The sequence below is a fragment of the Bufo gargarizans genome, chromosome 5 (assembly GCF_014858855.1).
Source record: "Bufo gargarizans isolate SCDJY-AF-19 chromosome 5, ASM1485885v1, whole genome shotgun sequence".
Taxonomy (NCBI): domain Eukaryota; kingdom Metazoa; phylum Chordata; class Amphibia; order Anura; family Bufonidae; genus Bufo; species Bufo gargarizans.
In genome coordinates this window covers 219,657,634-219,683,111 of record NC_058084.1, presented here as the reverse complement: position 1 = coordinate 219,683,111, position 25,478 = coordinate 219,657,634, and the positions used below count along the sequence as shown (strand labels likewise).

Sequence of the window (25,478 nt, the reverse complement as noted above, 5' to 3'; positions counted from 1 at the left end):
AAAGAAAGCATTTAAATCATTAAAACAGAAAGTTAGTGAGAAAGCATTAAAAAATTATAAGGAAAAAAAGAATATGTAAAAGACAGATAAACGCAGCCAAGCTAGAGAGAGAAAGACTCAATGCCAAAAAGAGTAAAACTTAGGTTACTTTCACACTAGCGTTCAGGGTTCCGCTTTTGAGTTCCGTTTGAAGGCTCTCACAAGCGGCCATGAACGCATCCGTACGGCCCCAATGCATTCAGAGTGGATGCGGATCCGCTCAGAATGCCTCAGTCTGGCACCGTTTGGCCTCCGCAGCGTTCGGGTGTCCGCCTGGCCGTGCGGGGCCAAACGGATCCGTCCAAACTTACAATGTAAGTCAATAGGGACGGATCCGTTTGACGTTGACACAATATGGCTCAATTTCAAACGGATCCGTCCCCCATTGACTTTCAATGTAAAGTCTGGACGGATCCGTCTGACTTTCACAATTTTTCTGAAATATAATGGAGACGGATCCCATCGTCTGCATTATAGGAGTGGATCCGTCTGTGCAGACACCATACGGATCCGCTCCGAACGCAAGTGTGAAAGTAGCCTAAAAGAGTAAAAAAATGTTCTTCAATCAATAATTGGTAAAAATGTTTAAACCTGAAAGTGTTGGCCATTTACAGAGTGATGATGGAGGAGTTGTAGAGAGTGATTAAGTGAACGCTAAGCTATTACATATTTTTTTCATTGTATTCACTGAGGAACATGAACTGTCAGATGATATGCAGAGTGTAAAAGTAAACCCCGTAGCCTAATTGAATTAAGTAATTAACTAGACAGACCCATATTTCTGATATTTAAGGACTCTATAATGACAGGGAGTGGGCCACAGGATTAGAGCTTAGCAAATGTGGTGTCAATATTCAAAAAGAGTTCAAAAACAGAGCCCGGAAAGTATAGGCCGGTAAGTTTAACATCTGTTGTGGGTAAACTGTTTGAAGGTTTTCTAAGAGATGCTTTCTTGGAGTAACTCAATGAAAATAAGCAAATAACGCTGCTTCAAGCTTCACAGTTGTAACGCTCACATAGTAAAATAGAATGTGTCGGCAGATAAGAACCATTTGACCCATCTAGTCTTCCCAATATACTAAGTACTATGGATAGCCCCTGGCCCTATCTTATATGAAGGATGGCCTTATGCCTATCCCATGCATGCTTAAACTCCTTCACTGTATTTGCAGCTACCACTTCTGCAGGAAGGCTATTCCATGCATCCACTACTCTCTCAGTAAAGTAATACTTCCTGATATTACTTTTAAACCTTTGCCCCGCTAATTTAAAACTATGTCCTCTTGTAGCAGTTTTTCTTCTTTTAAATATTCTCTCCTCTTTTACCTTGTTGATTCCCTTTATGTATTTAAAAGTTTCTATCATATCCCCTCTGTCTCGTCTTTCTTCCAAGCTATACATGTAAAGGTCCTTTAATCTTTCCTGGTAAGTTTTATCCTGCAATCCATGTACCAGTTTAGTAGCTCTTCTCTGAACTCTCTCCAAAGTATCAATATCCTTCTGGAGATATGGTCTCCAGTACTGAGCACAATACTCCACATGAGGTCTCACTAGTGCTCTGTAGAGCGGCATGAGCACCTCCCTCTTTCTACTGGTAATGCCTCTCCCTATACACCCAAGCATTCTGCTAGCATTTCCTGCTGCTCTATGACATTGTCTGCCTACCGTTAAGTCTTCTGAAATAATGACCCCTAAAACCCTTTCCTCAGATACTGAAGTTAGGACTGTATCACTGATTTTATATTCTGCTCTTGGGTTTTTACGCCCCAGGTGCATTATTTTGCACTTATCCACATTACATTTTAGTTGCCAGATTTTTGACCATTCCTCTAGTTTTCCTAAATCCTTTTCCATTTGGTGTATCCCTCCAGGAACATCAACCCTGTTACAAATCTTTGTGTCATCAGCAAAAAGACACACCTTACCATCGAGGCCTTCTGCAATTTTGCTGATAAAGATATTAAACAATATGGGTCCCAGAACAGATCCCTGAGGTACCCCACTGGTAACAAGACCTTGGTCTGAATATACTCCATTGACTACAACCCTCTGTTGCCTGTCCCTCAGCCACTGCCTAATCCATTCAACAATATGGGAGTCCAAGCCCAAAGACTGCAATTTATTGATAAGCCTTCGGTGTGGGACAGTATCGAAAGCCTTACTGAAGTCTAGATAAGCGATGTCTACTGCACCTCCGCCATCTATTGTTTTAGTCACCCAATCAAAAAAATCAATAAGATTAGTTTGACATGATCTCCCTGAAGTAAACCCATGCTGTTTTTCATCTTTCAATCCTTGGGATTTTAGATGTTCCACAATCCTCTCCTTAAGTATGGTTTCCATTAATTTCCCCACTATTGATGTCAGGCTTACTGGCCTATAGTTGCCAGATTCCTCCCTACTACCTTTCTTGTGAATCGACAACATTTGCTAATTTCCAATCTTCTGGGACGACTCCTGTTGCCAGTGATTGGTTAAATAAATCTGTTAATGGTTTTGCTAGTTCACCGCTGAGCTCTTTTAATAGCTTTGGGTGTATCCCATCAGGCCCCTGTGACTTATTTGTATTGATTTTAGACAGCTGACTTAGAACCTCTTCCTCTGTAAAGACACATGCATCAAAAAATTAATTAGTCTTCTTTCCTAACTGAGGTCCTTTTCCTTCATTTTCCTTCGTAAAGACTGAACAGAAGTATTCATTGAGGCAGTCAGCTAGTTATTTATCTTCTTCCATATACCTTCCTTCTTTTGTTTTTAATTTTGTAATTCCTTGTTTTAGTTTCCTTTTTTCATTTATGTATCTGAAGAATGTCTTATCGCCTTTCATCACTGACTGAGCTAATTTCTCTTCTGCCTGTGCTTTAGAAGCTCTTATAACTTGTTTGGCCTCTCTCTGCCTAATCTTGTAAATTAGCCTGTCATCCTCGTTTTTTTTTTTTTTTTTTTTTTTATAATTGCTAAATGCTATCTTTTTGTTTTTAATGATTTTGGCCACTTCTGCTGAGTACCACAGTGGTCTTTTCCTTTTTTTTTGCTTTTACTGACAAGCCTAATGCAATTTTTTGTTGCCTTCAATAGTGCCTCTTTTAAGTAGTCCCATTTCTCCTGGACTCCAATGAAACTGTTCCAATCTGATAGTGACTCGTATACCACTAATCTAATTTTAGAAAAGTCAGTTTTTCTAAAATCTAAAACTTTTGTTTTTGTGTGGTGTGACTCAGTCACTGTACTTATAGTAAACCACACTGACTGGTGATCACTAGATCCCAAGCTTTCCCCTACAGTAATATCATATACCAAATTCCCATTTGTGAATGCTAAATCTAAAATGGCCTCCTTCCGGGTTGGCTCCTCAACTACTTGTTGTAGAGATAATCCCAGTAGGGAATTTAGAATATCTGTACTCCTGGCAGAACTAGCTATTTTGGTTTTCCAGTTTACATCAGGAAGATTGAAGTCTCCCATAATGATAACTTCCCCCTTCAATGTCATTTTAGCTATTTCCTCATTTTTTGTGCCCCCTTCACAGTTGTAACGCTCACATGTGCCCCCTTCACAGTTGTAACGCTCACATGTGCCCCCTTTAAGGTAAAAATGCCCAGATGTGCCCCTTCACAGAAAAAATGCCCAGCTATTTGCCCCTTCACAGTAGTAATGCTCACACGTGCCCTCTTACAATGTTTGTATTTCTTTCTGGCAAAGCTACCTGGTTCTGGCCCGCAAAATTTATACCATGTCTAGTGCGGCCCTCAGACAAAAAATGGTTGGGCACCACTGCTCTAACTCATTCATCTAGCCATCACAATTTGGATGGCCTTTTTCCTACTTTCTAAGAGAGTTGTGCTTCAATAACTGACTGTTTAAAAGGTAGATATCATTGTCATAGGATAATGATATTCACTTCACTTGTCAGTGGTTTGAATGCTTTGGTTAGTCAATTATGCTTAGATTATTTGTACATAACAGCGAAAATATTTCATAACATGTATTTCTACACATTTCAGCTAAATATTTGTCCCAGGCATGTAGCGTGAGACTTGAGCTGAAATCTATATGATAAGTAAATAGTTTAGATAAGAAGAAAGGCATCTGCACAGCTTCAGGATGTGAAATGTAAATACTCATGTAACTTATACGTAAGGCAAGCAATAACTTTAAAATGATCTCAAACAGGAAAAGCCCAGCAGGAAACTCAAATGTACAAAGGCAAAACACCACCAGAATAAATCTTGGTACATAAACTCGTTATATCAGGGGTTTCTGTATAAAGTCACTTGGGAGCAAGGACAGGTGTACTTTTAAAGCCGGCCATAAACATTTGTTTATTCAGTAGTTTGAATAACGCGTGTGAAGATGAGTGCTGACAATTATGGAGCAAAATAATAGGATGAGATAGATAAAATCAAACATGTCTGATCCTTTCCCTTTCCAGGACTTTGTATCATATTTATTAGTCTTTACACATTACGGTACTTCCACCACCGAGCATTGGAATCTAGGTGATGACCGTTTTGGTACATGGCCTCTACACATTATTCTGATTACTAGGCTGCGAGCCACAGGTGAATGTGGCCATCCACACATCGATATGGGAGTGACAGCAGCTGTAGAGAACTCATACCGCTTACCTGCTCCTTGTTTCAGCAGCTCTGCAGCAGAGTTTGCAGCTGTCTGAGGAGCGGTCTCTGCAATCTCTTCTACAGGATCTAAAAACAAAGATGTCATTATTAAATGTAAAGTGTACTAAATATAATCAGGAAGACTATAAAACTTGTCAAACCTTTTAGGTGTACACCCATAAATCTTATATTGCTTACATTTCCTACCATTGAACTTGACAAGTATTCCCTGCATATCTGTCCACACAAGTAATGGTTAAAATGTCTGCCATTTGTAAGGTAGTCTTAATATAATATAAGGTAAGGGGCCACTTGAGTAATTGCCCTAAACATCCAACTCCTGTGATCTGTTTTCCCCAATCCCTAAGAAAACATACGACCGGCTATTCTCTAGACCAGGGATCAGCAACCTCCGGCACTCCAGATGTTCTGAAACTACAACTCCCAGAATGCTGCATGTACTTCATATTTGCATGCTGGGAGTTGTAGTTTCACAGCAGCTGGAGTGCAAAGCTTGCTGATCCCTGCTCTAGACCATAGGGTGCTTTATGTCTGCGGTTTACAAGGTGGAAGCATTGCGCACATTATGCCAGGTTCCTGGCACAGGCGACACAATGATGTCACTGCATCGAGTTATTACTATGTGGGGGACACAAAAGGGGCAATATTACTGTAAAGGGTAACAATGCTAAACATTATTACTGTGTAGGGCACTAAGAGGAACACTATAAGTATGTGAAGTCTAAAAGTGGCACTATTGCTGTTTGTGAAACTGAGAAGTTCCCAAGGACTGTACACATGCACAATTACTGTGTGGAGTAAAAAAGGTGACAATGTTACTTTGTGGGACATAATGGGGGAGACTTTCATTGTGTGGTGGGGTACAATATTGGGCATGATACATTTAGCAATACTATTTTTGGTAGTACCATCCATCGGGAAGGGGGAGTGACACTAGTTCTGACACATTGCTGAACTACACAGTTGAAGGGCACTGTGCAACAAAACAGGTACAGTAATAGTGACATACAGGGGGCACACAGGGACAGAGCCGGGCATAACAACAGGATGGGGAGTTTGTGTAGGTTTGGAAAAGGTAGGTAGGGACATTGATGAAAAAGTAGGGAGTAAAGATGTCTGGACAGCAAATTTGACAGAAACAAGTTGTGGCTGAAAGAAGTCTTATGTCGGACTGGACCAGATGGAAAAGACAGGAAACGGTGTGCTCCAATCAGAGAAGATGTCACCTGTTAGTCGCTGCATTTAACTGCACTGTGATTAGTTATAAGGTCTGCAGAGTCACTACTGAGGGGTATTGGTCCTGGTGTAGAGGCATTGCAGCATTTGAGCAAAGTGTAACGTATTATTAGTAATACTGGTCTTTGTATAACCATTTGTGAATATAGTACATGACTGTATTATAGGTACAATTATTCATCATTTGGGGGCCTTTTTTTAAATTTTGCCAGAGCCATACCTTGTCTAAAAATGGCCCATGTGCCACATGCACCCTATACATTGACCATATTACATTTATCAGACCCTACTGTATGACTGTTTCATATGGAGCATCTGCTGTCAGATTCAGTATGAATCCAACATAAAAAGTAAATAGGACTGCCAAGCTGCAGGTGACTGTGTGTGCTAAAATACAGATACTTGCACATGTTTCTGTCATGTTTGTGAGGCCATAAGGTAAGCAAAAATAGCAATCATTTTTGTTCTCAGAATGGAGTGTAGTTACTTTACTTATCCACCAGGTGTCACTTTTGCCAATGCCTTATACAGAAGCACATGAGCCACCTGTATCTTTTAGAACAGTGACACCAGCTGGCAACATGCAGTATTTCAAGAAGGAGATATGTCGACAAAGCCATCTGTCCACTCACCTTTCCAAACTTATGGTGCACCTATGATTGTTATGCTTTCTTTCCCATGCAGGATGTTGCAGCAACATAACAAATAATCAGGCCACTATCTATAGGCTACTGGAGGTGGAAAGCAGCAAAGGAATTTTCAAGAGTGGACAGATGAATAATATTTATCAAGGTTTTCCTCCTGTTCTCCCAAGAATGTGCTCACTCCCATGCTTTTACTGTAACACCCTCAATAACACTAGGCAACCACCTGTTGATGCGTGAATGTACTCCAGCTGTCTGCGCGCTCAGCTATAGCACCGCGTTCACAGTGTAACTCCTCTGCATGAAAGAATCTACAGCCGATCCCCTTCATATGCTTCCATGACTCTGAATCCTTGCACCTTGCTGCTGTTCATAAATTACAGAGCGTGACTCAAAGGCTTTATAGAGTCATGTGCTCAGAACAACCCCCTCCCTGCAATAGTGGCTCCTGCTCTGGTGGCCATTCTTCTGCAATGTTAAAATCATATTCTCCTTGTAATAAATGTTAAGTGCTGCAAGTTACGGAATCCAAATCCACAGTAGTCGGCTAACTGCCTATCAACATCCTTAATAAAAGCAGTTGCAGTCATGAAAAACTTAAATAAAACCGGAGCCACATGCTGACTTAGGGTACACAGATATCAGAGTAGATTCATGGACCTCCTCCATTAGCCATCCAGCATGCTGTCTGATAGTTTGAATGGGTGCTTTGTAATATCATGACGCCGTACGCTCCTGCAATGCCAGTCCGGTATCTCACGGACGTCTGCATGAGGCTTTAGGCATCATTGTCAACAGAAATCAACAGGACTGGCTATAATCAAGCCTGACTGGGATGAAGAACTAAGGCTGTATTCACACATGCCAGGTTTACTGTGGTTTAGCGTCACACAGTTTGTGAATAGATTTGGGTTCCTTTTTGCATTCCTTCATTTTAATGTTGTATTTTTTTCCATGGTGTTAGTTATGCACATGAACATATCTGCTTTTACGCATTCACAGATGTCTTCTACTTGTACCTTTCAAAAGTAATAGAGAGGCGATCTGTGTACATTTAAAACACATACCTTTGTCAGGGATGAGCAATTTGCATGGCAGTGCCAGGGGAGTGATTGAATGTTGATAAACCAAAGCTGTCAAACTCCCTAGAGTTAAAAGATAAATATTATTCATACAATACAAATTAGAGATAAGTCTTCAAGTACTACGTCAAAATGAAGATAAGTAAAAACAACATAGTTCCCAGCATCAGTATTGGCTTCAGATTTTCTCTCTGGATAGTGTAAGCTTAATCTGAAGTTTCCCTACCCCTCACCCTATAAAGTACAGTAACGTCAACCATTCAGTACCCTCATGTCTAGGGGCTAACTGGCCATAGACTCTACAGGGAAACTGCCCAGAGCCCTCCTCATGGCCACTGACCAGGTACATGATGATGTGATGCTCTTGGTATTAATTAAGGCTGGGAGAATCAAGTACTTAGGCTACTAGCCAGCAGGTGCCCTCCTGAACTCAGGACATGGCAGCTGGTACCGACGACCAAAGGAGGGCAGCTTCTGGGAAGGTATTTTGGGCTGCATTATGGTATTGCTGACTCCGTCTACTTGCATCGTCGCACATTCTGTCATTTTGTGCCATCCTTTCATCCCATGTAAATCCGGGATTTACTTTCAGGACACTGTTTCACATACATTTTGCAATCATGTTGTCAGGTACAAATTAGAATAATCTGTAACCATTATACTGAGCTCAATAAAAGTACTACTTATATTACACAAATTAGATACTTGTAACTGTAGATAACAAACTAAAGATATAAACACAAAATTTACCAAAATACGGTTCATTGGGGCATCCCTTCAAGCGGACACCCTTTTGAATGCATTCAATTAAGAAGTGTCGGACAAGTTCGTTTGTCAAATCTCCACCTAATAAAAGAACATTATAGGAACTTCATTATTTTGCATTTCCTTTAAATGGAAAACATATATATTACACCTAAAATCCCCCACCAAGTAAGCTAGTGAACTGGCCTTCTCATTCTCTTTGCTATTATGTTACATATCACAATGCAGGACCGTCATCTTCTCCATCTTTTATACACATCTTACTGAAAGTCATTGTATATTATGGTAACAAATCTCATTGTGGCTAAAAGAAAGGTCACTGCTACAGGAAACATTTAAATGGATGATGTAAGCATCTCTAACATGGTATACGTGGTAGTTACATTAGGTTTTAAAAAAATAATCAAGGGGTTGCTTCACTATGAAAACCACCGTCCATACGCCCCATTAGGGCAATGGACATCAAAGACGAGGACCCTCCTGTCAAGACACCCTTCTATGTGCCATGTTCCATGTGTCTGTTTTTAAGGGTCCATTCACATGTCCGTAAAATGGGTCGACATCCGTTCCGCAATTCATTTTCAATGGCGCTGCAATGTGCTGTCTGCATCCGCATTTGCAGATCCGCACTTGCGTTCCGCAAAAAAATAGAACATGTCCTAATCTTGTCCGTAATTGCGGACAAGAAACTGCATACTGCATTTTCTATGAGAGTTCTGGTGATGTGCGGTGTGCAAAATGCGAAACGCACATTGCCGGTGCTGGTTATTTGCGGATTCGCAAAACACACATGGACGTGTGAACGGACACTTAGAGTGGGTCCCCTTCTAGCAAAGACAGGGGCTAATGCATTTTGTTTTTAATTGATTTGAACCCAAATGTATTTTACCCCAATCAATTATGTTCCATTATGTCGTGCTAAAAAAATCGTATAACACTCTGAGGTCTACTAGGACTCATATTTTTTAATATTAAATTAAAGAGAAAGAGACAGAGATAGAATAAATTATATTAGGGATTATGGAATTCATCCCAAATTTTCCCAAAAACTTGGATTATAAGAGAAAGATTTATTCACTTGTAGTTTATGGATTCAAACCTCTGCTCTTTTATCCTTAGGAGTAATATGGACCGTCGTACACAGGATTGCGTCCTGGCGGCAGCCCTGTTATTCCGAGTGGACGCGCCAGCGCGTCCTCTCGCGAGAGGCGAGATTTCCTGTGAACGCGCGCGCACAGACGCGCGCGTTCACAGGATCGGAAGGTAAGCGAGTGGATCTACAGCCTGCCAGCGGCGATCGTTCACTGGCAGGCTGTAGATGCGATTTTTTTTTAACCCCTAACAGGTATATTAGATGCTGGTGGTCCCTTTTGCTTGGATCGACCACCAGAGGACACAGGCAGCTCTGTAATAAGTAGCACCAAGCTCCACACTACAGTACAACCCCCCCCCCGGTCACTTATTAACCCCTGATCACCCAATATAGACTCCCTGATCACCCCCTGTAAGGCTCCATTCAGACGTCCGTATGCCCTCCTAAAAGGAATTTGTGCCCCTTTGTGCATCTAGGCTGCAAAAAAAGTGTCACACATGTGGTATCGCCGTACTCAGGAGAAGTTGAGGAATGTGTTTTGGGGTGTCATTTTACATATACCCATGCTGGGTGAGATAAATATCTTGGTCAAATGCCAACTTTGTATAAAAAAAATGGCAAAAGTTGTCTTTTGTCGAGATATTTCGCTCACCCAGCATGGGTATATGTAAAAAGACACCCCAAAACACATTCCCCAACTTCTCCTGAGTACGGCGATACCACATGTGTGACACTTTTTTGCAGCCTAGGTGGGCAAATGGGCCCACATTCCAAAGAGCACCTTTCGGATTTCACATGGCATTTTTTTACAGATTTTGATTTCAAACTACTTCGCACGCATTTGGGCCCCTAAAATGACAGGGCAGTATAACTACCCCACAATTGACACCATTTTGGAAAGAACACACCCCAAGGTATTCCGTGAGGGGCATTTTTTCTTTTATTTTTTCTTGCAAAGTCTCATATTCCACTAACTTGTGACAAAAAATAAAAACTTCCATGAACTCACTATTCCCAGCACGAAAGACCTTGGGGTGTCTTCTTTCCAAAATGGGGTCACTTCTTTCTAATGATGTTCTTGTGTAAGATGTCTGAGGCGCATGATCAATGTAAAACAACTTTTATTCCACCACAGGTTGTATGCAAATGAGGCTTCCTTGCTTCGAGTCTAGGTAAGCATGCCCCCTAACCGTCCCCTCTTTTGTTAGATTGACAGCCTGCAGCGCGGGCGGGGTGGCATAAGTCTTGCACCGCTGAAACCCGGCTAACAGTGGCAGCCGGAGACAGGATCGCGCCTTACCAAGGCGCATGCACGAGACTTATGCGATCCCGGCCACACTACAGGCTGTCAATCTAACAAAAGAGGGGGTGGTTAGGGGGTGTGCTTACCTTGACTCGGACCAAGGAAGCTCACGCGAGATTCTATCTGTATCTGAAAATATATGACTCTTCTCTGGTCAAGCAAAAGGCGGGAAAGCGTTATAGGGCGATAAAATAGGACAGGTTAGTCCTGAGAATATTATGGATCGATCGCTGGGATCTATCAGGGTAAACAAGCATTAAGGTACATTTGGTTTTATATGTCAGAACATGGTGACCGGTTCCCTTTAAGGCTATTCAGATGACAAACCTTTCTTGTTTAGCTGCATAACTGATGGAGGTGGCGTGGCAACTTTCATAGCCAAACCATATGCTCCTCTAAAGGAATGGCTATCTCTAACAATAAATGAACCAGGTTCCTTGTCCTTCAGAACTGCAATAGCTACATGAGAAAAAGAATGGAAGAAACCGTGTAAAGTGAAACACAAGACTGATTACAGGGAATTACAACATTTATTACTACAGTCACTTTCTGCAAGCAAAGTTCTATACAGTAAACCTCACAGAACACAGATATGCAATGAGATGATATAATAATAATTGCAATCAAGAAAAAAATAATACATTTGCAGTAATATACAGTCTCCGAGTGGAGCCTGGAAAAAAATCTCAAATATTTCTTCTACAATAAATCAGTGATGATATAAGTGGGAAAAAAACACCAACGTCTGTTTGAAATGTTCCTGGCACAGAAATTCCGTGTACCTGTCTTAACATGTGCACACCTGCTGAAGCCTCTACAAACAAACCCATTGAAGAGAGAATGGTATGCTCTTCAAAAATGCTGTGCCAGTATGGACAAGTGTGCTAATGTTTTCATGGCCAGCATTGCACACAGAATGGGATTACTGCCTCTCTCTATTTTGATCAAAAATGAAAAAAAATAACAAATATTACTATATATAAGCAGAGTGAATTGTTCTGACTAATGAGAACGTTTCAGATCTGAGCAAGGCCAATTATCTCACAGAATATCTGTACTGCAGAGTCAGTATGCCGTAAACCTATCATGCATGAATAAAGTAAATACTATACCTGCCACATTAACATGTGTCCAATAAAAACACTCAGACTCAAGAATCATATGAAATTATAAGAACACTTTTTGGTGTTTTACACCAGAAACAATGCCATTCTTGTATGTGTCTGCTATATGACAAACCAGGCAGAATCTGTGTATGAAAGCTCATACACAATAAATGTATTACTATCCACAATCAAAACACCATTGAATATTTACATCGGAAACTACACTCCTCAACATTTAAATTGCAACCAAGAAGGAAAAGTAGTGGCATTGTTGAAATCACAGGATCAATAAACATGTTTTATCTAGATTGATTTATTAGTATGGGCACCATGGACAGAAATACATGCACTTCTAAGCCTTACCATGCTATCAATGAGGTGATTAGTGGCATGCTGAATGCACTTGGTCATACAAATCAGCAAGATCTGCTGCTGGCAACTCCCTTTACAATTGCTGACAAATTACTCCCAGAGGTGCATGATGGAAAACAAGTCTGGAGCCGCTGCAGGTAGCTCATTTATGCCATGCAAGCTGCTTAAATAGCACTAGCAACATGCAGACCGATGCGGTCCTGCTGAAACCAGCTTCTGGGACACTTTGGAGAAATGGCCGTACCACCGTTTCCACTCTTCCACGACTAAATCAATGTAACATCAAGCTGTTACTGTACCTAAAATGAAGACTAGAAGGATTTGGCTACTGTACATGATGCCACCCCACACCATAATCTTGGGAGTAGGACCAATGTGACATTCCCTTGTGAAGGCCTCTTCATAGTATTGCCCAGACCAATCTCTGGCTGTCACTACATTCGAAACAAAAACGGGACTCATCACTGAAGAGTATAGACCTCCATTCCTTCCAGCCTCCATTGCCATCTTGCTGTGCACCTTGACAGCCTTTGACAGGAGTGGCGTGAGGTCAATGGAACACCTCTAGCTGGACATCTGGCTCATAGCCCAATGTTGTCCAAACACCTTCTGATGGATTGTGTAGACACTGTTTGCTGCCCTAGGCTTGGGATGTTATGTCCACTTGCACTACAGATCACTACACACCATTCTTTTAATCAGATCATCCAACAAAGCAGAGGTCTGTGCAATCCCGTTTGTCATTGGTCTCCCAACCACCATTGTTCTCACACAACATTAAACAGTGCTGACATCTTGGCCTAGGCACGTAGTGATGTGCTGGAGTGATACACCAAGTTCAATGATTCTGTCACTCTCAGTTTGCGACAAGTGGTGATAACTGGCACGTTGACAAACAAGAGGCATCTCAGAATCATCCCACATCAACTGACACAATTTTTTGAAGTTTCATGTGGCTAAAAACCTTTGCTTTCAAATCCAGCTTTTATGCTCCTTACACATGCCATAGATTAGAGTTTGGTGCTTAAAAAAGGGGATCGCCTGCAGATCTTAGTGATACTTGCTCAATTCACATAACTTTATGACTTGTCCTTCTTGGTGCCGCAATTTTAATGTTGAGGGGTGTATGTCTGTCCAGAAATACGACTGAGATGGGGACTGGATTAGCAACTGTCGCATATTGTAGGCCCCTGAACATGCTATACAATGCTCTCATCTACAAGGTGCAAAACAATACAATGGGGGATGACTATGCAACTGCAAAGCAATGATTTAACTGAGCTACAGCAATGGTTTATAGCTGCTGGTGCTGCCAATACCATCATTTTGAATAGGTTTGACTAGGTGGCCCTAGCCTATTTTTATGTGATGATTTACACCATACGTAAGGAATTGTGTATATAAGACCCAAATAAATTTTAGATGTACAACCAATAGGTAACTGTCTGAAATCCACAATTTCTGTGTAGTTCCTAAGCATTTGGTGGCACTCTTACACACAGAAATTAATATACCTTGTTCTCTTGAAATATCAGGCTTGTACCAGAATTTTGAGGTGTCTTGCACAAATTTTACAGTCATGTGCTTATCGGTTGAATGTTCTGCAAAAACAAAAAGTGACATTATAATACTGATGTATATGATGTAACAGAAAAATGTATACATCTTATGCATATACTTAGTGATGAGCAAATCAAAGTCAAACAAATTGACTTTGATCAGAATTTCAGGATGGCAAAAAAATATATATACTTGAAAGCCCTCAATGTTAATCTAAGATGCCACGATCTGCGATGAACGTGGCATCTGAGGGGTTCAATCATGGGGGATGGCGAGATGGCCGTTTCCAATCATTGTGTCCACTACATACAAAGAAATGTGCTTCATGACAAATTAATTTGTCACAAAGTGAATTTCTTCTAATTTTTTATAACTTTGCTCAACACTACATATAATCATAGAAAGGAAAAGCAATTACAATACAATGACTGCATTAACCGGAAACCAAATAAGCATGACAGTGCAAAGTGTACTTCAGAAAGAATATAGCTTCTGCCTGCGTTCTGCTGAGCTTTGTTTGCATTTGGGCTTTAATTATAAATATATATATATATATATATATATATATATATATATATACACAGGTCCTTCTCAAAAAATTAGCATATTGTGATAAAGTTCATTCTTTTCTGTAATGTACTGATAAACATTAGACTTTCATATATTTTAGATTCATTACACACCAACTGAAGTAGTTCAAGCCTTTTATTGTTTTAATATTGATGATTTTGGCATACAGCTCATGAAAACACAAAATTCTTATCTCAAAAAATTAGCATATTTCATCCGACCAATAAAAGAAAAGTGTTTTTAATACAAAAAAAGTCAACCTTCAAATAATTATGTTCAGTTATGCACTCAATACTTGGTCAGGAATCCTTTTGCAGAAATGACTGCTTCAGTGCGGCGTGGCATGGAGGCAATCAGCCTGTGGCACTGCTGAGGTGTTATGGAGGCCCAGGATGCTTCAATAGCGGCCTTAAGCTCATCCAGAGTGTTGGGTCTTGCGTCTCTCAACTTTCTCTTCCCAATATCCCACAGATTCTCTATGGGGTTCAGGTCAGGAGAGTTGGCAGGCCAATTGAGCACAGTAATACCATGGTCAGTAAACCATTTACCAGTGGTTTTGGCACTGCGAGCAGGTGCCAAGTCGTGCTGAAAAATGAAATCTTCATCTCCATAAAGCTTTTCAGCAGATGGAAGCATGAAGTGCTCCAAAATCTCCTGATAGCTAGCTGCATTGACCCTGCCCTTGATAAAACACAGTGGACCAACACCAGCAGCTGACATGGCACCCCAGACCATCACTGACTGTGGGTACTTGACACTGGACTTCAGGCATTTTGGCATTTCCCTCTCCCCAGTCTTCCTCCAGACTCTGGCACCTTGATTTCCGAATGACATGCAACAGTCCAGTGCTGCTTCTCTGTAGCCCAGGTCAGGCGCTTCTGCTGCTGTTTCTGGTTCAAAAGTGGCTTGACCCATGCGGCACCTGTAGCCCATTTCCTGCACACGCCTGTACACGGTGGCTCTGGATGTTTCTACTCAGTCCACTGCTTCCGCAGGTCCCCCAAGGTCTGGAATCGGTCCTTCTCCACAATCTTCCTCAGGGTCCGGTCACCTCTTCTCGTTGTGCAGCGTTTTCTGCCACACTTTTTCCTTCCCACAGACTTCCCACTGAGGGGCCTTGATACAGCACTCTGGGAACAGCCTATTCCTTCAGACATGTCTTTCTGTGTCTTACCCTCTTGCTTGAGGGGTCAATGATGGCCTTCTGGACAGCAGTCAGGTCGGCAGTCTTACCCATGATTGCGGTTTTGAGTAATGAACCAGGCTGGGAGTTTTTAAAAGCCTCAGGAATCTTTTGCAGGTGTTTAGAGTTAATTAGTTGATTCAGATGATTAGGTTAATAGCTCGTTTAGAGAACCTTTTCATGATATGCTAATTTTTTGAGATAGGAATTTTGTGTTTTCATGAGCTGTATGCCAAAATCATCAATATTAGGCCCCATGCACACGGCCGTTGTTCACGGCCGTGTGCGGGCCGTGGAACCGCGGCCTGGATCCCTCCTGAGAGCAGGAGCGCACGGCGTCATTGGTTGCTATGACGCCGTGCGCTCCCTGCTGCCGCCGCAATACTGTAATACACTGGTATGATCTATACCAGTGTATTACTGTACTGTGCCTGCAGCAAGGAGTCGCACGGCGTCATAGCAACCAGTGACGCCGTGCGCTCCTGCTCTCAGGAGGGATCCAGGCCGCGGTTCCACGGCCCGCACACGGCTGTGAACAACGGCCGTGTGCATGGGGCCTTAAAACAATAAAAGGCTTGAAATACTTCAGTTGGTGTGTAATGAATCTAAAATATATGAAAGTCTAATGTTTATCAGTACATTACAGAAAATAATGAACTTTATCACAATATGCTAATTTTTTGAGAAGGACCTGTATATATATATATATATATATATATACACACACACACACACACACACCCCGTATACACTCGAGTATAAGCCGACCCGAATATAAGCCGAGGCCCCTAATTTTACCCCCAAAAAATGGGAAAAATTATTGACTCGAGTATAAGACTAGGGTGGGAAATGCAGCAGCTACTGGTAAATTTCTAAAATAAAAATAGATAGATACCGTACCAATAAAATTACATTAATTGAGGCATCAGTAGGTTAAAGATTTTTGAATATTTTTTTCAAAGAAAAACAATATGGTATCAACAATAACTTTAACAGTACAAAACCCAACTAAAACGAATATTCGAGTTTTGGGAAAATACCAGTTCATGCGAATTTTTATGCGAAAATTTGAATGCAAAATTTTTAGTGAATTTTCGCAATCAAGACCTAAACTCGAGTATAAGACGAGGGGGCTTTTTGAGCACAAAAATATGTGCCAAAAAACTTGTCTTATACTCGAGTATATACGGTATATATATATGGATGTATTTATGCATGTTCCGCTATCACTCAAAAACACAACCATCGATTTCAACAAAACTTGATATACACATCCCTTGCTACCTGGAAAGAAATCTTGTGAGGGTCACAAGGACGTACTGTTCCTGAGATATTCCCAAATGACCTGCATTAGCCAATACAAGCCTGCAAGTATTTCACTCATATCCCAACTGCCATACACACGGTCACATGTCCCTTATCAGCCAATAGAGGCTCGCAGGTCCTTAGTCTCCACATACACAAAGTTTTACTCCAGGTTTCCATAACAACCCAGCCATTTTTCTTCAATGCTGTAGGTCAGCTAAACGACGACAATAAGTAGCACGACACATAGGGCACAACTACACTGATACATGTGTCGTGCGACAATTTTTTTTTTTATGATAGTCTATAGTGTTGCACTGCGTATGTAACATGCTGCAACTATGATGGATGGATTTTCTGCAACAGTCGTGTCGCAGTATGTCACAGTGCTGCTGTGGAGGTCACCATTAAAGAGGCAGACACTGTGGAGGTCACTGTTAAGGCAGCAGAGTGCGACACCATAGCCTATCATTACAAAAATTGTTGAGACAAAATGCTGCGTCGTGTAGCCCTAGCATTAAAGGGGCAGGCCACTGTGGATGTTACTGTTAATGGGCCAGGCCGCTGTGGACGTCCCTGTTAAAGGGGCGGACACTGTGGAGGTCAATGTTAAGGGGGCAGGGGCCACTATTAAAGGGGCAACTGCTGTGAAGGTCAGTGTTAAGGCAGCAGGGTACTGAGAGGTCACTGTTAAGGCAATGGGGTACTGTGGAGGTCACCGTTAAGCGGGCGGGCCCCTGAGGAGGTCACTGTCAAGGGAGTGGGGTGCTGTGAAACTCACTGTTAAAGGAGCGGGCTGTTGTGAAAGTCAAAGTTAAGGGGATGGGCTGCTGTGGAGGTCCCATTTAAAGTGGTGAGGCACTGTGGGTGGGGTCAGTGTTAAGGGGTGGGGGACTGTGGAGTTCACTGTTAAAGTCGCAGGGTGCTGTAGAGGTTACTGTTATGGGGGATACTGTCAATATCTTTTAACGACACACACAAACATTAAGTGAAATAGATGAAATATACCCATTCGAAGCCGGGTCCGTCTGCTAGTAATTATTAAATGATTAACCACTTTGTCTGGGATTTTGATATTGATAAGTCTATCCTCAGGATAGGTCATCAATATCGATGGGGTCCGACTCCCAGCACCTTGCTGATTAGCTGTTTGAAGAGGCATGGCACAGTGGGAAACACTGTGGCCACTTGGCAGCATACCAAGCATACCTCATTAAGAGCATACCAGTTGGTCAGTTCTTGCAGGTGAGGAGAATTTGCTCAACAGAGCGGTCTTTTGAATTTCAGGCTGAGGAACTCCGCCAGAGATTCTATGAGAGAGGTTACAATATACGAGCATTAGAAGCAGGATACCAAAGAGCAGGAAGGTCCAAAACGTCAGATTTACTTCATAAAAAAAGAAAAATGAGGGAGAAAAAAATACGGTTCATTACTGGATAAAACTCACAATGGCGGGATGTCCGTGCAGCACTCAGCAAATATTGGGAGATATTGAGGACTGACCCACAACTGGGTAAAATAATATCACCCTATCCACAGAATACTTATCGGAGAGCAAAAAACCTGAAAGATCATTTGGTGAAAAGCCATCATTCTACCAATAGACCTGGGATTTTTGGCACAAAAGGTCCACCGTGGGGTAATAGAGAATGCGGTAAATGTGTCACATGTATCAACATGGATCGGGTCGAATATTTATGGGACTCTTCTCATAGGAAACAATATAAAATAACATTTCCAATAACATGTAGAACAATTGGGGTCATCTACTGGGCTTTATGCCCATGTGGTATGATATATGTAGGGATGACATTGAGACATTTCAAAAGGCCAATTATAGAACATGTGTTGGCAATAAAGGCTGCCAAAGACATAGAAGATATGGTAAATCTACAAACTATTCCAAGACACTTTAAAAAGAAACAACTTGCAGGATGACAGGCCGAACTGGATGGACAAATGTCTTTTTTCGGCCTTATGTACTATGTTACTATGTTACAATAGCAAGAGCAATGGGGGAGACATGGGGTACGTTTTCCTACTAAACTTTTGTCACTTACACTATGATGGTATGTACAAGGCTTTTTATTAGGCATTGTAATGATGGATATGCACTTATAATATGTTATCTGTTTTTAATCAACTTTTTATATTTTCATTATTCTTAATGTTTTTTCATAATTACTTTTGGATTTCCTTTGCACGTTGCCCTTTCACCTTTTACTTGCACTTTAATTCACATGCTCTGCACTAAATGTGATCCAAAAATATGGCTAACGTGATATGGGATTCAAACAGTTTTTTTTTATTAAAACAGTGTGCACTATTCGGAATACGTACCTCCTGTCAATACCTTATAGCTGTTTAGTGGTTTATAATTCCTGGTTACATGGATTAGTTATGGCCCCTCTTAGGGGAATATATTTGTGTGTGTTCAGCCATGGGATGGCGAGTCTTATAAATACATAGCACATACAAAATGGTATGAATTAAACCCTCTTTTTTTTATCTATGATGTGGATCTACATTATAAGTTGATATTTAAGAATGTTTTAATATATATATGTGGTTGTCCATTTCTATTATGTTCAAGTTAAGGTGTGTGTAGGGACCATGATATAGGCATTTTGACCTTTTCAAATATGGCGCCCGGCCCCCGATTTACCATTAAGATTTGCCCAATTGTCATGCTGGCTGGCAGTTTTTCTTCTTGTCTGAAATACTTTATGATAGAGGAGGGATTACAAGATTGCTTGGGGTATTTAAGTGTGGGAATGAATCAGATGGGCACGCCCCCAGAGGAAGCGCAACGAAACGTACGTCGGGGTTTGTCCTGCTCTCCCCAGGTCTTGGTCTGTATTGTCTCTCTTTGCCTTTGTGGTACTGTATTTTTTCTAATGCCATAGCGTGTAGTCCTCCTTTCAGGAGATACTTCATATCCATAGTTGATGTATTGCTATAATCAATGGCTCCATTGAGCTTTTACAGTAGAGTACTTACAAGTGCTATGAAGCAATGTAACAGTGGAGTATGGTCTACAAGTTTATAGATATGTGTAATAAGTTAGTAGACACGTTGGGAGTCTATTATTTAGTGCTGAAGGAGTGATTAACCATTTCACTCCGAATTATATGATTATTTATGCAACATACATAAGACCAGGGAACGGGAAGGGGGGGTTTGTACTTCCATAGCTCTTGCACGCACACACACACACACACACACACACACACACATATACTCACCTAAAGAATTATTAGAAACATCTGTTCTATTTCTCATTAATGCGATTATCTAGTCAACCAATCACATGGCAGTTGCTTCAATGCATATAGGGTTGTGGTCCTGGTCAAGACAATCTCCTGAACTCCAAACTGAATGTCAGAATGGGAAAGAAAGGTGATTTAAGCAATTTTGAGCGTGGCATGGTTGTTGGTGCCAGACGGGCCGGTCTGAGTATTTCACAATCTGCTCAGTTACTGGGATATTCACGCACAACCATTTCTAGGGTTTACAAAGGATGGTGTGAAAAGGGAAAAACATCCAGTATGCGGCAGTCCTGTGGGCGAAAATGCCTTGTTGATGCTAGAGGTCAGAGGAGAATGGGCCGACTGATTCAAGCTGATAGAAGAGCAACGTTGACTGAAATAACCACTCGTTACAACCGAGGTATGCAGCAAAGCATTTGTGAAGCCACAACACGCACAACCTTGAGGCGGATGGGCTACAACAGCAGAAGACCCCACCAGGTACCACTCATCTCCACTACAAATAGGAAAAAGAGGCTACAATTTGCATGAGCTCACCAAAATTGGACTGTTGAAGACTGGAAAAATGTTGCCTGGTCTGATGAGTCTCGATTTCTGTTGAGACATTCAAATGGTAGAGTCCGAATTTGGCGTAAACAGAATGAGAACATGTATCCATCATGCCTTGTTACCACTGTGCAGGCTGGTGGTGGTGGTGTAATGGTGTGGGGGATGTTTTCTGGGCACACTTTAGGCCCCCTAGTGCCAATTGGCCATCGTTTAAATGCCACGGGCTACCTGAGCATTGTTTCTGACCATGTCCATCCCTTCATGACCACCATGTACCATTCCTCTTATGGCTACTTCCAGCAGGATAATGCACCATGTCACAAAGCTCTAAACATCTCAAATTGGTTTCTTGAACATGACAAGGAGTTCACTGTACTAAAATGGCCCCCACAGTCACCAGATCTCAACCCAATAGAGCATCTTTGGGATGTGGTGGAACGGGAGCTTCGTGCCCTGGATGTGCATCCCTCAAATCTCCATCAACTGTAAGATGCTATCCTATCAACATTTCTAAAGAATGCTATCAGCACCTTGTTGAATCAATGCCACGTAGAATTAAGGCAGTTCTGAAGGCAAAAGGGGATCCAACACCGTATTAGTATGGTGTTCCTAATAATTCTTTAGGTGAGTGTGTGTGTGTGTGTATATATATGTATGTATATATATATGTCCTTTTTACGAGGCACAATAAAGATGCCTTTATTATTACTACATGTGCAGAGTTTGTAGTTTGGTTTTAGAGACATGCCACCACACATGATTGTTTGCTTTATGGTTCTTTTTCTTTGGTTATCTATGGCACTGTACTTTGTAGAGACGCTGTGTTTGGTATTGCAGACCAGTAACATTCACTTGTATAGGACTGAGCTTACTTAAGACACATGACCAATTAATGTGACTTCACTGGTCTAGGAAGAGGCCGCAGAGCTCACTGCAGCCTCTTCATACAGTTCAGGATAGGCAATCAATGTCAAAATCCCAGACAACCCCTTTAAAGAGGACCTGTCACCAACCTGAGCATGGCATACTTATATCTATGAATATGCAGCCCCACCCTGTCCTCCAAGATTTCTGGCACCACACATCAATCTGAAGTCACTAGCCACAGAGGTGTGGCTAGTTACTTCTCTTCTTTGCTAGGGGAGGTTTCTTCCCGCAATGACATTCTCCATCACTCAGCCTCCTGATGTAATGCAATGTCACAACTTCTCGTGAGACCACTCTGTTTAATACCTTCTGACGAGACAGTCTCACTCAGACTAGAGTGAGATGCCACTGGAGAGAAGAGCCCTCTCTGCGACAGTGTCTCACTCTGGTCTGCGTGAGACTCTGGCCCATCAGAAGATTTGGTACAGCGGAGTCTCAGTTCTCACAAGATCACGCTACATCAGGAGGCTGTGTGACGAAGATCCTACTCTGTACAGACACTGAACTAACTAGAAATGCTGGGACAAGTCAGTGAAGCCTACAGAATTGTGACAGGAGCTCAAGAAATACACCATATGCTGCATCATATTATATCAAAAATGAAACAAAGCAGTTTTAGCAGCTCACCTCCTGAATGTCCACCTTTTAATACTATTATGGCATTTGTGCTGATAAATTTCTTAAGGGGGTTCTCTACCGTTTTCTTACTGATGATGTAGCCATCATTTCATCCATTCACTTCAATGGGGCCAAGCTGCTCCCAGGCCACGTGACAGTCGTGATGTCACGGGCCTGTGGGAAGCTGAGAGAAGGCCACGGCTTGGTTTGTAGATTAATTTCTCATGCCTATGGCCAACTTTAAAGTGCCCATTCACATTTGTGCAAAGTCAGCTGAACCCACAGATTTCTTAGGGGACAGGCCGACTATCTTATGCATTAGGGAATGCCCCAACTCTTCTTTAACACATGATGTAGAGAAAAGAAAGATCAGGTTCTCACAGGAGAAAAGTTGCTGGAAGAGGTGTCTTGCAGAAGCTTACTATCATACTGAAAAACACATGCATGCTTAGCTTAACCAAGCATGCATGTGTAGAGGGCAGTCGGCTGAACAAGTGCTTGGCCAAAAACTATTGAAGCTGTATGGCTAGCTTACAGACTGCCATTCACATTAGATATATGTCCCACTGAATTTGAACATCCATCTACTGCATGTGGTGACTTCCAGACTGACGTGGGAGGAGATAATCAAGCAGATGGATTGCTCTCTCCCTATTCACAAAATAGGCATGCTCTGCTGAGCCATGACTGCATATGTATAGGATAATGGGGAGAGATAGCTGTCAGCCGAACACTAGTTCTACCTATATACAGCCGATGGCTATCTTAGATGTATGGGTGTCATAAGTCACTCAACAATAGAATACAATGTAATGTACTCAATCAGCCTGTGGTTGATCCATTTGCAAAAAAAATTTAATAAACTAATGTAAGACCTAATTCAGCCAAAACAATGAATACAGAAAGAGGCAGTGAAATAAATGACATTCATAGTTTTATACCAGTGAATAATATGGAATGACCGATCTGAGTTAAATGAAGAATGAAGAGAAAAGACAACGGATGATGAATGGCTATGCCACAAATAGCAATGAATAACTCTATTCAGCATTGTACTCATTAGTAGCATGACTTCATCTGTGGCACTAACTGAAGAAGAAGTGTGTGTACATGTTCTGTAAGGCTACTTTCACATTAGCGTTTTTGCGGATCAGTCAAGGATCTGCAAAAACGCTTCTGTTACAATAATACAACCGCACGCATCAGTCATGAACGGATCCGGTTGTATTATATCTTCTATAGCCATGATGGATCAGTCATGAACACCATTGAAAGTCAATGGGGAATGGATCAGTTTTCAGAAAAAAAGGATCTTGCAGCGTTTTTCTGTCCGCGATGGAGACGCAACCAAAGGGAACTGAATGCATTTTGGTGTACTTAGTTTCGTTCAGTTCAGTTTTGACAATGAAACTGAAGCGTATTCTTCCGCTATTGAGATCCTATGACAGATCTCAATAACAGAATTGAAAACGCAGATGTGAAAGTAGCCCAACTCAACATACATATCCTTATAACCTAGACCAAATATGTCCTACAAATGAAAGTAAAATTTGGTATGTGGTATTCTGTACTAACTGCTTAAGATGCATCTTAAACAAATATTTCACTATGCAACCTTCAAAAATCCAACATTTAAAGGGTGAAACAAGTGTTTCTATTCCAGCACGTTTGGCCCGATTTCCAATGGTCACGCCATTTTATTTTCAGTATCTATGGGGTCAACAGTGGAGCGCTAGTACCACAGATTTCAGCAGAACTATTAGAATAGCTAGGTGTTATATTCATCCATGGTTACTACCTTACAGTCCCATGTCCAGACCTCCCCTACTCGTCACTTTCAGTCCCGTGTCCAAGACCTTCCCTATCCCTACCTTATAGTCCTTTGTACAAGACCTCTCTTACCTTACAGTCTCATGTCCAAGACCTCCTTTGCTGCTACCTTACAGTCCCATGTCCAAGACCTCTCCTACTCCTACCTTACAGTCCCGAATCCAAGACCTCACCTACTCCTACATTTCAACCCTATGTCCCTATGTTTCAACCCTATGTACTCCTACCTTACAGTCCTTTGTACAAGACCTCTCTTACCTTACAGTCCCGTGTCCAAGACCTCTCCTACTCCTACCTTACAGTCCCATTTCCAAGACCTCCCTTACTCCTACCTTACAGTCCCGTGTCCAAGACCTCCCTTACTCCTACCTTACAGTCCAGTGTACAAGACCTCCCTTACTCCTACCTTACAGTCCAGTGTACAAGACCTCCCTTACTCCTACCTTACAGTCCAGTGTACAAGACCTCCCTTACTCCTACCTTACAGTCCAGTGTACAAGACCTCCCTTACTCCTACCTTACAGTCTAGTGTACAAGACCTCCCTTACTCCTACCTTACAGTCCAGTGTACAAGACCTCCCTTACTCCTACCTTACAGTCCAGTGTACAAGACCTCCCTTACTCCTACCTTACAGTCCAGTGTACAAGACCTCCCTTACTCCTACCTTACAGTCCCGTTTCCAAGACCTCTCCTATTCCTACCTTACAGTCCCATGTCCAAGACCTCCCTTACTCCTACCTTACAGTCCAGTGTATAAGACCCCCCTACTCCTACCTTACAGTTTTTTGTACAAGACCTCTCTTACCTTACAGTCCCGTGTCCAAGACTTCTCCTATTCCTACCTTATAGTCCCATGTCCAAGACCTCTTCTATTCCTAACTTACAGTCACATGTCCGAGACCCCTCCTACTCCTCTTTGTCTGAAAGCTTTTCCATTTCATAAAACTACCCACCAGCATACAGGGCTCGAAAAAGACCTAGCTACTGAACTATGCTGCATATTTTACTGCCCTGCGTGTCTCTATTTCATCCTTGCCTTACAACAGTCTGAGTTCTGATATGCATTCAGTGAGCTGCTACTGGATGTTATTGAATGACGTTACACCATCATGTACAGTAGATACATCATTTTATTGTCTATGCTGTCCCCGACCTAGCAGAAAATAGTACAAACATTTAGGATAGTACATGTCTGTAGGAACCATGCTTAGCTGCTATTGCAGTTTAGTGAACACTTTTTTATGGACAATCTTAAATAGAAACATTCACCATGAGAGTGCAGTGCAATCTGAAAGCAGCACGCTACCGGGCAAGAGAAGCTGAGCATACTGATATATAGTTTTGTGGTAAAAGATTCAGAAAAAAAATTGAAAATATTAATGTAAT

At 41.7% G+C, this 25,478-nt stretch overlaps 1 protein-coding gene across 12 annotated transcripts in view; it reads right to left on the bottom strand.

Moving 5' to 3' along the window:
• Positions 1 to 25,478, bottom strand: part of TNS3 (tensin 3) — a 295,492-nt gene that overhangs the window by 12,512 nt on the left and 257,502 nt on the right. For 10 of the 12 annotated variants that reach the window (XM_044294868.1, XM_044294871.1, XM_044294869.1 and 7 more), the window contains 6 exons: positions 20,705 to 20,761; positions 13,795 to 13,881; positions 11,130 to 11,261; positions 8,392 to 8,487; positions 7,627 to 7,704; positions 4,668 to 4,745 (listed from right to left, as the gene is read on the bottom strand). In XM_044294868.1, coding sequence (XP_044150803.1) covers positions 4,668 to 4,745; positions 7,627 to 7,704; positions 8,392 to 8,487; positions 11,130 to 11,261; positions 13,795 to 13,881; positions 20,705 to 20,761 — 528 coding nt within the window. Of the gene's footprint in view, positions 1 to 4,667; positions 4,746 to 7,626; positions 7,705 to 8,391; positions 8,488 to 11,129; positions 11,262 to 13,794; positions 13,882 to 18,143; positions 18,209 to 20,704; positions 20,762 to 25,478 lie in introns of those variants that run through there. The other 2 variants (XM_044294870.1, XM_044294880.1) reach the window with 2 other exon arrangements.